Source organism: Macadamia integrifolia, chromosome 6, assembly GCF_013358625.1.
Source record: "Macadamia integrifolia cultivar HAES 741 chromosome 6, SCU_Mint_v3, whole genome shotgun sequence".
In the NCBI taxonomy this organism is placed as follows: domain Eukaryota; kingdom Viridiplantae; phylum Streptophyta; class Magnoliopsida; order Proteales; family Proteaceae; genus Macadamia; species Macadamia integrifolia.
In genome coordinates, this window is record NC_056562.1 from 5,058,128 (window position 1) to 5,072,250 (window position 14,123).

Sequence of the window (14,123 nt, forward strand, 5' to 3'; positions counted from 1 at the left end):
TATCAAATTAGTCTTAACCAATGGTTGGAAATAACAAAATTTTAAAATAAAATATAATGCAATTCCTGTACATGCATGAGGGCCAATGGAAGTTCACGAGAAAACATCCATAGAAGAATCATTTTCCTTTTCATGGGGAGAGTCCCACGCCCCCATGTGTCTAGTTCAAGGGCCACACTCTTCCACAAAAAACATTTTCCCCTATAACTATATATAGGAAAAGATGCTTACAACACAAGCTTAAAATCGAAATTGCAAGTACCCCTCTCACCCGAAACATTGTAGCTTATCTTGTATAAATTGTCCTAAATACTCCATATTGGTTAGAATTGTCTTTTTCAGTCCCTTCTTTTGCCCGAAACTACACATGGGTGTTGGAGGGAACCTACTTCCATTATTTATTTATACAAATTTAGAACCCAAACTGAATATAAAGCGGGTCAAAACTGAATAATGAATCAAATAAAACTGAACCTAACCAAAACTCGGTTAATTTCTTTTTGGATAATAGGCTTCTATATTTTTGTTTGGGAAATGTTTCTCATGGGGTAGTGCGATTCTTGCATATGCACAAGGGTCAATGGGAGCTCACAGATTACTCACATATTACACATCCACAGCAAAGTCATTTTCATCTCACATGTCTAGGCTCAAGGGATTCCCCCATAGAAAACATCTGCTTGGGAGATCTTATGGAGGCATCTAGGTAGGTGGGTAGCATCGTCTTTTCGCTCTTACCTATGTCTGGGTGTGGAGCCACACAAACGGATAGGATTCTTTTCTCCTATCATGAGAAAAATAGGCTTCTAATTGATTTTGTTTCTATTGTATCTCAAACCGAATCAAAACGAAACAAAAAGCGAAACAAAAACCGAAACGGTATCGATTGACGCCCTGTACGATCGATTTCCAGACGATACGATACGTAATCGTCACGAAGGCTTCACGTACGGAGAGCTGATCCGGGCTAAGTCGACTCGGCTGTTCCACTTCCCGGTGTCTATCGTATTTCGCATACGCATCGAATAATCGTTCCCCACTGCCCACTCCGCCATTGGCGCTCCGTAACTGCGTTCACTTCTCTCTCGCTCGCCTGTAGAATCTGCCTGCCCTGAACCCGAGAATCAACTACTACCTGCAACAAAACGCAAAGGGAAGGAATCAATCTTGACATCATTTAGCATTTTGATTTTACTTTCCTTCCGTGTTCGTTTGGACCCGTGGACGGTGGACTCGGCGTTTCTCGCACCTGCAAATATGTTCAAGAAGTGAGCGTTTCTCTTTGTCCATCTTCGTTTTCATTTCTTTCTGTGATTCAGTTTTGTTTGAATGGCTCTCAATGCTAAGGTTTTTAAGTTCGAATGGAAACATTGACCTATTGAGTTGGCATTTAGTATGATATCCTTTTTCTTCTTTCCCCTACAGATCTAGGGTTGATGTATATATCGTTTATTAGAAAGCAGTTGAATCATCTTTATGTTTGTTAGATTTCAACGGGCGATGGTTGACAAGCTAGTTTTATTGTGCTTCCGAACAAGTCTTTAGTGCCAAAAACCTTAAATGGTCCTAGGGCACTGCCATCTATTCGTTTGTTGACCTAAGCGCCTAATGGTGGTATTGTACTGTTATCGATTTTTTTATTTGTTAATTTGATCTATTGCCTATTGGCATTTTTTCTTTCCAACCCATTCCCCGGGGGCCGGGGTTGGGGGGACTGAAAGTAATGCTAGGCTGATTGAGAAAGGGGTTCACAAATGAAAAGGATTGAAAATTTCAGAAATAAGGATAACTTTATGTTGATTCATTGTTTTAAAAGCTTAAAGTAGTAGAATACAGTTGACATGGATTAGGTTCTAGCAACTGAAGAATAGGGTCTATTGGTGGGCGCCTGGGACTTTGATAGCATTCAAATTTGTGCTCAGAGTGGTGCAATGAACAAAAAAGAGAATATATAGGGCACACATGAAAAGTTTCTATCTAAAACTTGAGAGTTTTAAATTTAAGAAAAAAAACTAAAACTTATTGAAGTAGAACTATTAGTTACTCTAAAAAGACCAAACCATCATAACCCAGTCCCTTAAAATTATTGTTTTAACTCAATACCATTTGTTTATTCATTATTTTACTTCATATATTGTGAGTATTCATGTCATTATCAGTTAATTTATTATGTTCTGATCATATTTTTTGGTAATTGATCATATTTTAGTTTCGGTTATGATTGTTATAATCCTGTTGATTCAGTAACAAAGCAAACTTGTTGAACATTTTAAGAACCTTTACTTCATGATGTCTTGCCTTCCAATTTTCTACCTGCTCCTAACAATCCTCTTTGTCTAATTATTACTTTTTGAACCTTTTTCAGATTCTCCTCTGAGGATGTATCCTCACAAAATCAAGTAAAAGCATCTGTGCAGCGTAAGATCAGGCAAAGTATTGCCGACGAGGTGTGGATTGAAACTGTGTCTTAATTTTCCCTATTCTTTAATTTTAATGAATCTAAGGAATGCCAGAAGCCTTTATGAATTCACTTTCACTGCATCTGAGATATCTCCTGTGCTTGCATGGCAGTATCCGGGCCTGGAACCAGTGTTAGATGATTTGCTACCAAAGAAAGTACCCCTCATTGTTGTTAAATGGTTTGTTCACACCCTTCTTTACTCTTTCCTTTGTTTTGTTGGTACTAATCGGTGAATTTCAATTTTGTTGTGTGGTAATATCTTAGTTGGTAATCCATTAATTGTCATTTGGAAAGCACAAGGAATGTGGTCATGTCATCTTTGTTTTCCATAGCATCCATAGACAGAACTGCATAATATTATCATCTTAAATGGATCATCACCACTCTTCTTTAATAAATAACAAATGGTCATTACTCCTGTTAATAAAAATAGGGGCAATAGAACTCTACTTGCTTGTGTTGCCACTGTGCCAATACGCAGACCAATGGGAGGCCATGCAGAGGCATCTTCAGAGCATGGGGTGGTGGGGGTCAGCGCAGTCTTTTTGCGCCCGCCTGTGTCTAAGCATGGATACATGCAAGTGGGTAGCTTTCTTTTTCCCTAAAATTAGAGATAAATTCATAATGGGTTTGCCACTAATTGAACATAATCATCCGGAGTTACAAAAAATAAATTAGCACCAAATGGAAATATCCTTTCAAATGGATGCTGTTTTCTTGTTGATCTGATTAGCATTATTAAGCTTATGGAGGTTGGTTTGCGCTATGTTATTGCACGCAATTTCAGCCCAGTGACTATGAAGTTTGGACCATTAAGTGCGTGAGAGTTGGTTTGTTTCTGTTTTGTTCAAGTGTTATTTATGCTTCCCAGACACCCATATTTTGCATAAGCAACACATCCTTTGCTATTTGTGACTTGTGAGCTCTTCCCCTTTGAATTTGATTCAATATTGACTTTCCATTTACCTGTTGTTTCTGACAATCCTTTTTCTTTTCCCTGTCTAGTCAAAACCATCTAAATCTGGTTGTGGTGAACAATGTGCCTTTGTTTTTCAATGTTCGTGATGGTCCATACATGCCTACGCTACGGCTACTTCATCAGTGTAAAGTACTCCTTATGCTTATAACTTAATTAAATGGTCTTTCTACTCTGACACAGAGAGGTTGGTCTTTCTACTCTGACACAGAGAGATTTCATATTTAGGCAGTGATAAGTTGATCTTATGTTTCTGGTTATGAAGAAACCACGTCTTTTCCCTTCATAGTCTAGGTAGATGTCTGGAAAATGAAATGATCATCCAATATGACGTCAAAAACAATTGTTTAATGCATAATGGAATAGGGTTAATATCTGCCTGCTTGTTCTTGTACTCTGTTTTGCAGATCCAAAGATAATGAAAATGCTGCAAGTGGATAGAGGTGCAATTAAATTTGTTCTTGCTGGTGCAAACATAATGTGTCCTGGCCTTACATCTCCTGGTGGGGCTTTGGATGATGATGTTCTGGAAGAAACTCCTGTGGTACACTGTTCACCTTTTTCAAATCTGATGCTATTGAACTGTCATGCGCTCTGAATGATCTCATTCTTTAATTTGATAACATCCCTTGGGACTTACCTTTCAAATGTGTTATTACACATTTGCCAGAGATCTGAGACAAATTTTCTAGGTTGGCATGTCCAGCTCCCATGTAAATCTTGTTAAAGTGTATCATGTGTGTTATGGTATTAACTAGATTAGTTGTTTAATTGTTATTTCTTTTTATTGTAATTACACTTAGGCTTTTAGTAGGATTCCTAGACTTAGTAGGAACAGAGTCAAAGCAACGGTGCTCTACGATCAGCTCGACCGCAAGCTGGTTGTAAATCAGCTTACCCTCCATTGGGCTCATCCCTTGCTTGCTTGTTTGTTCTGGCAATTCCTACTAAGAGTTGATGACTTACTTAACTTGATGTTATATAAGGAAGGGGCAAGACCACGTATGGGTTATTCCATTCCCATCGTGTTCTAGCTCCCCCTCTCTCCTTGCCTACATTCTCTATCGTGTTCTTCTTCTTGTTGTAGTTATTGGTTTGCAGGTTCTATATTGTCACATGTTATCAAACATATTAAACTGCTATGCATATATCAGTTTATCTGTTATATTACATATGATCTCTCGGTTCCTGCATGGCCTCTATCTACCATGTGACAGTTTGGCTGGGGCCAAAATTTTGTGGACAGGTAGATCCCAAGCGCCCTTGCTCATATATCAAATTTCCGACCAAAATGATTTTGCCAAGTGGCAGAAAAGGACTTTGAAAAATCCAGAAGTTGGGAGAATGCAAAGTAATGGCCTAAGAACCAGTAGGCGTTCATGGACATACACAAGGGTGCATACCAATACACCAGGGGTATTTTATTGAATTATGTCCCTAATCGAGACCATTTCTTCTCTAACGGTTTGAATGGTTACATCATCTGTCCACGTGGCAAAATGAGAGAGGGCCGCTGAAATCCCTTCCTACGTGAGTCGTGCAAAAGCCTTCTTGCCACAGCATATTGTTTTCTTCTGTGATACAAATTTTAGCTACAATAGGCTATTAGTTATATAGCAGTATATGTGGTGATGGGATAGCTTGAAGTTTTATTGATGGAGTAGCCTTAGGGAGAAGAGGGAAAATCGCACAAACGGGGGAAGGGATCACACACCACGCACAATTCACTAATCTAAAATTTAAATTCACTCTAAAAATTAAACATTGAGTTATGTAAGTATATAAAGGGAAAATAAAAGACTACTCCTACTTAAACTTTAATATTGAAATAAACTCCTACTTAGACTCCAAACATAAACCTACTTCTCTACCTTCTACGTATCTTACTTAAAGACAAATAAAAGACATAATGTAAAACTAACTACTTCTAGCCCTTGTTGGACCAAAAACCTGGGTTGGACCGGTTCTTCTTGGCCATTGGCTTTCATAGTCGTTCCTGCTGGTCCAATCAAGTAAGTGCAACTGTATCTACATCAGCTCTCCCCTTCTGAAAAGAACTCGACTCCATCGAGTTTGGATGAGGTCCAAGAATGCCATCAGAGTTGATGCGCTGATGCAGATGCACGATGGATTTAGAAAAAAAAAAAAAATCTTTTTGATTTGATTTTCTTTTGTTTTAGAAATAATTTTCTTTTTAAATTAGCTAGCTTCTAATTTTAGAAAAGTTTCATTTTAAGTAGTTTCCATTAATTGTTTGTTTTTACCTTTATATTGGACATGTACTCATGGAGAAATTTCAGTTTTGAGATTTGAAGAATAGAAATTTGATTAAGAGTTTTGGTATGAGAACCATGATTGCCGATTTCCCCTTTCTTCCCTCTCTGAAATTTTCTCTCTATTATCCCCACTGAAATCTCTCGTCTTCCCCTTTCCTCCATCAATCGCTGGTTTCTTCTTCACTGTTATTGTAGAAGGGTATCACAGTGACCCTTGCTGCCCTATTTTGAGAGGACGCTGGTGACCCATAGAAGTCGATAGCTCTCCTTCATCTCATCTTCTTTCTTCAGCAACTTTTGGAAATTAGTTCACCAAGGAAGGGCGGCCTTAAACTTTGAATCTCAGACCTGAAAATACTTCCTGCTGTGAGCCACAAAACCTGCAACTCAAGTTATTTAGAATTACCGCCCAGATTTGATTTGCAGAGGAACTGTTCTTCTTTGCTTGGTGTTTCGAAGTGTCTTTCGGTGGGAATCAAAGGGCCATAGAGGATCCAAGCTTCGCCCAAGGTTTGGGGCTGAATCGAGGTGCAGGGAGAGAGTTCTCATCACCGCCATCTCTCTTTTCTTACCACTGGTTTCAGCTTATCGTGGAGAAGAAGAAGATAAGTTTTTAATTTTACATAAAGACCCCTGGCTGGACTTTATTTCAGGTTATACTCCCCTTTCTTTAAAAATTCAGAATAAGCCCTCATATTAAAGTTTTTTTTAGTTCTAGAACTACCCACTGCCATATAATTATTTCTAAGGCCCTGCTTATTTCTGAAATTACAAGAATACCCTTCAACCATTAAATTTGAGATTTTAGTCATTCTTGTGGGCCCTATGCGATCCAATCCCTGATTTTGGGAATCCGGATCCGCATCACTTCTATTGCTGCTAGAAGGCATTGGGGTTGAGATCTTCAAAGAAGCTTTGAAGAAGAGTCTACGAAAGGAGAGTAGTCCGTCCAAGCCGAAGAAGCCCGCCACTGTTGGGGAGCTTATGAGGGCTCAGATGGGGGTTTCCGAGTAGGCCAATTCCAGGATCGAGTTTCCCATTTGGGATCTTTGTTAATCCAGTTTTGATTTGACAAAACTTCTCTATTTCCCAAATTCCCACCATTATAGTGCTGGAATCAGTGAAGAAATTAGGGTTTATCAAAATTTTACCTTGCAGAAACTTTGGAATACACTGAACGATGAGAGACGAGTTGCAAGGGACCGTAAGGAGCTTGAGACACCTTTGAGCTTCTAAACCTCAAGAGCTTGATGACCTTAATGACGATGAAGGAGCTTCACCCTGAACGGAGGAGTTGCAAGGAACCTTCAGATTTGCAGCGATAGTAGCAGGGAGAGATCATCCCCTTGGAATCTTGAGTCGCCGATCGTTGGAGATTTTCAGCGAGAGTTGCAGAGAGTTGAGCACCAAATATGGATACCTATTCTATCAGGTTTTTTTTGAGAAGGGTTTTGGGAAGTCACAAAACTATCGGGGTTTTCATATTTTTTCCCCTCGCTTTTTGTTTCAAGAAACAGAAAAGCAAGTTAGAAGTGTTTCTTCATTCCTGATTCTGGAAGCAAAAATAGACTTAAATTTCAATTTTTATTTTTATAAATAGATGAAACAGAATAGAAAAATCAAACAGAAAAAGGGGTGTTTTCAGTTTCTAAGCACAGAAAAACAGAAAAACCGTTTCTAGAAACAAAATCAAATGGGCCCTTAAGTTTTGTTTAACCTAGTGAGTCCCCTAGCCAGCTATAGCTAACGAGTAAATAATATTACCAGATCTCAAACTTCTAACTAAAAGCAACACTTCTGCAGTTTTTGATATGAGAAAAGAGGTGCAATCTAAAATCATCTTGGATTTAGTAGGTATAGCCTTTGACAAACATTCCTTTCTTAGCATCCTCAATCTCACCTACAGCAGAATACCTTCCAAGTTGGGCCAAAGAATTTTCCTTGGCACGCACCAAGAGTGCCTTCTAAGCAGCTTCTATATTCTCTGGACGTCCTTGCCATGTTTTCAAAATGGTGTTTTGCAGTGCACGTGCGTAAGAGAATGACACATGCCATGGGTTGGGGTTTTGGTTCATTGCATTCAGGTTCAGGGTTGCTTCCATTTTAGATTGTCCTCCTGACAAGAACTGTCAAAAACCAAATATGTGTGTACATTACTTACAAGTCCATTTATTATGATATTCAGTTTTCTAAGCAGAAAGATGCAGGAAAACCACTAGACTGCATGCCAAGTTAGAAGGTCACAGAAGATAAAACAAGGATACTGGATAAAAAACACAGACGAGCAAGGCTTTTTCTTGTTGTTAGCCTAGCTGCTAACAACAAGGTAATTCACATATTGCTTACTAAAGGGTTGAACATAGAATCCTTAATGTGCGTACTTCTTCATAGTGGCTACATTGAGAGAGGAACAGGTTCAACTGGGATAATCTATCATATGGTCCTATCAACTGGAGAACCGTCCCGAAATATCTAAATGATATGTTCATGGATTCGAGACAATTCTTAGAAAAAATAGGGTGGAACAGTCATAGCTGGGTTACAAGCCTTTGTGAACAAGGGCATAAGGTGAACACCATAAAATGTAATACATAAGCATAGATTCAGAGAAGCGGTGCATACCATGATCCTAGGAACTGCAGGAGGTACTCTCCTCTTGAGCATTGTTAGCGTATGTCTTGCAATGGTCTCTGGAGATGCCCTCTCTTTGTGTTCAGCCCCAGGAGTACCATGCTGGGTTTAAGCAAGATTCCTTCAAAGGTCACATTACTTTGGGCCAAGTAGAAGAAGACTTCTGACCACACATGTTCAGCCACCTCAAGCGTCCTCTCAATTGAGTGGTCCCCATCAAGAAGAATTTCAGGTTCCACAATTGGAACAAGACCATTGTCCTAGGTAAAACATGACAGTGATGATAAGAATCATAACTCATACATTGAATACCCACGTATTCAAATAAAAACGGGGAAAAAAAAAACAAGTTTGTAGGTCTACATGACCACACAATATCAAACTCATATCCCATGGCTTCTGTAATCCTTAAGATCTCCAATCAAGGCCCAGAAATACATAACAGTTGAATTCAGGCTCATGAAGATAAAAGCTCATCGTCTTTATGCAATGACACCACATAAATCTATTAAGTATGACGATGCCAATGTGAAATCATTATAAAACATTACAGCACATCCAACAGTTGAACAATTCCAACAAATCACCTATTCTGACTGTGCTTTACATCTGTATATCATTAATAATTGAATGGGCACTTACACTATGGAGCAGTTGAGTCATTCAGCGGTTCAGCCTGACTCTGCCTTATCCTTCATATAAAAAAAATAAAAAAAAACTTGGATGGCTCATGCACGTATTTTTTAATCATTGCTACACTGCCAGTAGCCCTTAAATCAAGTGTTCCCCCTCAATTCACCCCCCAAAACCAGAGACCAAATGAAAAACTCAGCAAATTTTTTTTTCCACATTCTTCTCTCACACATACAAAACTAAAGGAAGAAACTTGAAATAATCATATAATGACAAGAATGTTCTTGGGCACTCCTTTCTGATCTTCCACCCAAGTGTTAGCCAGTTAACTTTTTAATCATATGTTCTATGTTGCTCAAGTTTGAATTATGCTCTTCACTACAAAGATCATATGGTCCCAGATTACGATCGGAGCTCCCAATCCTAATCAAAATATGGGTATTGAACTGCTACATCCTTCATGTCCCTCTTGGTAAAGGGCTTCTATAGAAATATTCCAAAGCTTCCTAATGGAAATTGGTGTAGAAACGCAGTATCCCTAGAACATTCGAATCAAGTAATGTACCAAGGCATACATGAGAAATAGCAGCATAACATGCAAGTCCCCATGCAGCTTCTTTCACAGCCAATGCAGAAGGACCACAAGGAATGCTAACAACAGTCGCCTGGAAATTTTGATAGTAAAGTGCATCATGTTACAATAAAATCATGGTAATCAAGAAAAATATCCCGTTCAAGCATTATTTCTAGAATAACAATAGAAGACAATAGACTAACCATTTGGCATACGGGCACCTTGCTTATAGTAATCAGCTGATCTTGAAGCCAATCCATCTAATCCTTGGCACCAAGATTCGTTGTTTGACCCTGGTAGAGGAACCAAACCCTTGGAACAGAACCAATCCAACATTTCAAGTTAGTTAGGTACACCACTAAATCGTAATGGTTCAAGTTAACAAAAGAAGAAGATAGAGCAACAACTCGATAAACAAAACATGTAATGCCAACATACCTTATCAACTTTGATACCTGGCACAATTTTCTCCTCACGCAAGCAATCCACAAACTTCTTCCCATCTGTTATTGACTGGTAAAGTGTTTCCTAAAAAAGAATGGCACCAGAAATATATTCACCAAGGCCAGGAGTCGCCAGCAAAAGCTGCCTATAGGCTTGTCGATTGGATTCTATGTTGTCCAAGCCAATGGATGCTAGCCTCTTCCCACAGGTTGCATTTGATTCATCAATGGCAAGGATGCCACACCCAGGAGAAGCAATAGATTTCTAAAATAGATAGGCCAGAAATGGAGAATGTTTAGGCATTGGAGTCCGCATTTAGAAATAAACAAAAATGATAAAATTCTTTACAGAGTAAGCTATTAGAAAATTTGTGGAGAAAATATTTAAAAGACCTCTTAGCCTTCTTTAGAAAGACCATTATCAAGACATAGAAAACGATAATTAAGGTTCCCCGGATTCGTGTGGGAACTCAACTAGGGAATCATGGTACCTCACTTCTGCCAAATGATAAGCAACATGGAACAAATCATAATCTTGCTTATAGCATCATAAAAAATTGTACCAAGTTATATAGCAAGGTCAAACACATGTTTTAAAGGCAGGGCAAGAGGAGAAGGGAGAGGGAGAGCTGACAGAAGAACTGTAACCAAAAGGAAATCTGACCATGGAAGAAAAAAACACTTGTTGGTGATGAATTTTATAGTGGAGGTGCGGGGTACCAGCATCGAGCGAAAAAAGAGAGTAGAATTTTAGAAAAACAAGGGATGATAATCATTGGAAATGAACCAAACCAGAAGGACACGAAAGATAAAATTGAATAGACAACTACTTATAAAAATAAGAAATAGAATATTTTATTGGCTTAAAACATAGCTGGTTTGGACTTGGAACCAAAGAAGTAGAAGACAGGAGGGGGGAAGAGAGGTAGACAACAGCTTCAGACGACCATAAAGAACCATGGCAGGGAAGGAAAGGAAATAGTGGACTTCAATATCTTAAGTCCCCGCTTATTTGATGGACAAAAAGGAGTGGGAAACTTGTGAGAATGGGTCATACATGTTGTGGGTTGGGTTGACAAGGAAAGGGAAGGAAAGGAAATAGTGGAATATGTAATCTTTCGTAGGGTGAAATTTGGTGGAAAATAATAGAAATTGCAGTGGGTGAGATTCTATTGGAAAGAGAGGAAATGGGAGAAGGAGAGAGATAGACACAAAAACAACTTTCCCATAAATAGTGCCTAAGTCCTACCAAATGGAGGGGAGTTGGGTGGGAAGAAGTTATGTGCCACATCAACAAACAACAATAATTGCATCATTTAAATAACTTGTATGGTAAGCTTCCCACCTCACTCATCCAAACACTCATGTTGGTAGTTTGTGGGAAACAAGTACTAGTTTCCCACCCTTTCTTAAATTTTCAATTTTTTTCTCAGTCAAATAAACATGGCTTTAAAAGCAATAACAGAAGCATATTATATTTTTAACCATCATCATTGATGGCACAAAAACAATAGAATCCAAGTAATCTCGCCTTAAATGAAAAAAAAAAAGTTTAAATAACTACGCAAAGATTAATGGAAACTGTGGTAGAGCGAAACAATTTATCTTATCAAAATTGAAATTTTTGAAAAGAAAAAATCCAAGCACATCTACTGGAAGTTGATAAATAGCACACGGAAACTAGAATCGAAGTGGAAGAAGAGGGAAAGTAGAAACCAAAAACTCAGCATAACATAATTAATAGAGACTCATCAAACTTCAAATCCGTAAAATTCCATCATCCACCAACACAGGAAATCTCATCAAGATGACAAGAAGGAATTCAACAATGGGTACGATTTGCAGATGAAACACAAAAACGACGATACAACGGTAGGAGTATAAAGCATCCATAACAAATTAAGAATAGTGCTGATCGCATGAAATGAAACTCTGCAAAGATAAGGATCAAGGCTAAGGGAAATAATCTCACGGCGGTCTGAACCAGCTCATTGGTGTAACCTCCGGCTCGGATAGGGAGAGCAACGCGGCGGGGACCAGAGCGAGAAGACGATTCGTGACATTGAGTGAAAGATTTTTGTTGAATCCACTGCGAAGACGAGGAGTTCAGCTTCACCAAACCTGCAGACGCCATTGGCGGCTAATGCTGCCAACTAAACAGATCGACAAAAGGTTTCTCTCTCTCTCTCTCTCTCTCTCTCTCTCTCTCTCTCCGTTCTTTTCACCGAGTCTACTTATAAGTCGGTACCTGGCTAGTTTGCATTATTATGGAAGGACGCCAAACGCAAAAGGGGGAACGTCGTTCTCGTATGGTCCGCCAGGAGCAGATGCCAATCGCAAGTGTACTGAAATTACTAACTAGCCCTTGTGAGATACTCTGGACTCCCGGAATCGCACCTTGAGGCTTGACCTGGCATCAAATGAGAATATCCCAAAAAATTGGGAGGTGAAGAGGTAATATCATTTACCAACAGAAAAATAAATAAATAAATAAAAACAAAAACAAAATCGAGGTATTAATATTTTCACATAATTGAATGGTTTGGAGTCTTTGGATACGTCATGAGTGTTTGGGCTGAAATTAACATGTCATAAGAGAATTAGCCTCCAGTGAGTATCGATCACTTACTCGAGAATGATTCTTGTACATCCACACTTGAGTTTCACTTAATCTCTTTTTTTTTTAATTAGTTTTTATTTTTAGTATAATTCAAGTATGAATCAAACATTCTATGATAATCATTCTTATACAAAGACCTAATCCGAACTTTAAATTAAATCGAACCAAAATTTATTAATCAGACTTGAGATTATACAAATGGAACATAAAACCCAAACTCAAACTGATATTAAATAGATAAACAACAATAAAATTAGTCTTATGACTTATCCCAATTCAATGGGATCAGCTCTAGATTTGGGCAAAAAACAAAAAAGAATAAAGAAAACCAATAACCACTAAGTCAATAAATTCTCAACTGGATATGGTCTAACTATAAAGATCATTGTCCTTTGATTGACTCTTTTGAGGTTATATTTGGGAAAAAGATTTAGAATATGCATGTCATTCCTTATTACTTTTATTGTCATTTTAAGCGTAGCCTTTGCCCTTTGTTATTGTCCTCTAATTTGAGTCAGATCAATACTCCCTACTAGTGTATTTGTAGGCTTCTATTGTTGGACATAGCCATACCACCTTAAAAGATTTTCTTGAAGTTTGCTTGTCATTGATCGAGGTAAATCCTAAATCAATTTTAATATGCTCATTTTTTACTTTATCTTTCATAGTTTTCCTAAATCAATTTTAACATGTTTATTTTTTACTGTCTTTCATAGTTTTGCCGCATATCCATCTTTTTCTATTTGTTGTTAATTTGTGTTGTTTTGTGATTGTGGCTGATGTCTCTGTCATGCACACATATATAGATGGGGAATTCCCTGATGCTCAATCAGTATTTCTTGCAACAATAACAAAGAATGATGAAGAGAGAGCATTAGATTACGAAAGAGTGAAGTAAGGGTGTTAATCAGTTTGATTTTTGTTTAAACGGTGCGGATCGGTTCGATTCACATTTATTTGACTAAAATCATAACTGCACCACTTACTAAACGGTTCCACTTTATGAAACTGTGACCATTTAGTAAACGATTTTGGTTTCCACGGTTTCTAAACAATGTCGGTTTCACAGTTTTAAACGGTTTCAATTTATTTTATACGGTTTGCAAAATGGTTCACAATCGGTTTGTTATGACTTACAACCATCTCTAAACTGAAGATCATGAGTTTATCAAAAAATAATTGGCAACCACAAATAAGAGATTCTATGTTTTAATTTGATAATCTAGTGCTATTTATTTCCATGGTCATTCTCAAACATATAGAACTAATATCGTACAACATCTAAATCCAGCATTTTACAACATAAAATATTAAAATGACAGGTGGTTTAGCCAAAACACCCCATCTGTGATAACATAATAACATATATGGATTACAAGTACATGATCTAAAGCCTAAACTTGAATTGAATTGCAATAAATCATACTAAAGCAGGATGAACACTTAATTTAATTATTAATTGTTATACTGATTACTGCACCTACTTTATTTAATTGTTATATGGATTAA

The 14,123-nt window shown here is 37.9% G+C and overlaps 1 protein-coding gene and 1 pseudogene across 1 annotated transcript; one reads left to right on the top strand and one right to left on the bottom strand.

The window, feature by feature from the left end:
* Positions 1–987: 987 nt before the first annotated feature.
* On the top strand, positions 988–4,050 carry LOC122082759 (malignant T-cell-amplified sequence 1 homolog). The gene is made up of 5 exons (XM_042650523.1): positions 988–1,268; positions 2,366–2,447; positions 2,572–2,639; positions 3,467–3,564; positions 3,845–4,050. The coding sequence occupies exons 1-5, from the start codon at positions 1,258–1,260 to the stop codon at positions 4,033–4,035; spliced, it is 450 nt and encodes a 149-aa protein (XP_042506457.1). The 5' UTR covers positions 988–1,257; the 3' UTR covers positions 4,036–4,050.
* Positions 4,051–7,537: 3,487 nt separating this feature from the next.
* On the bottom strand, positions 7,538–12,199 carry LOC122081212 (annotated as a pseudogene).
* Between the last annotated feature and the right edge of the window lie 1,924 nt (positions 12,200–14,123).

Bases quoted from the DNA above. Each gene is read 5' to 3' on its own strand.
- LOC122082759 (XM_042650523.1), top strand. The intron at 2,448-2,571 runs GTGTGGATTGAA...CTTGCATGGCAG, and splicing joins GGCAAAGTATTGCCGACGAG to TATCCGGGCCTGGAACCAGT. The intron at 2,640-3,466 runs GTTTGTTCACAC...TTCCCTGTCTAG, and splicing joins CCCCTCATTGTTGTTAAATG to TCAAAACCATCTAAATCTGG.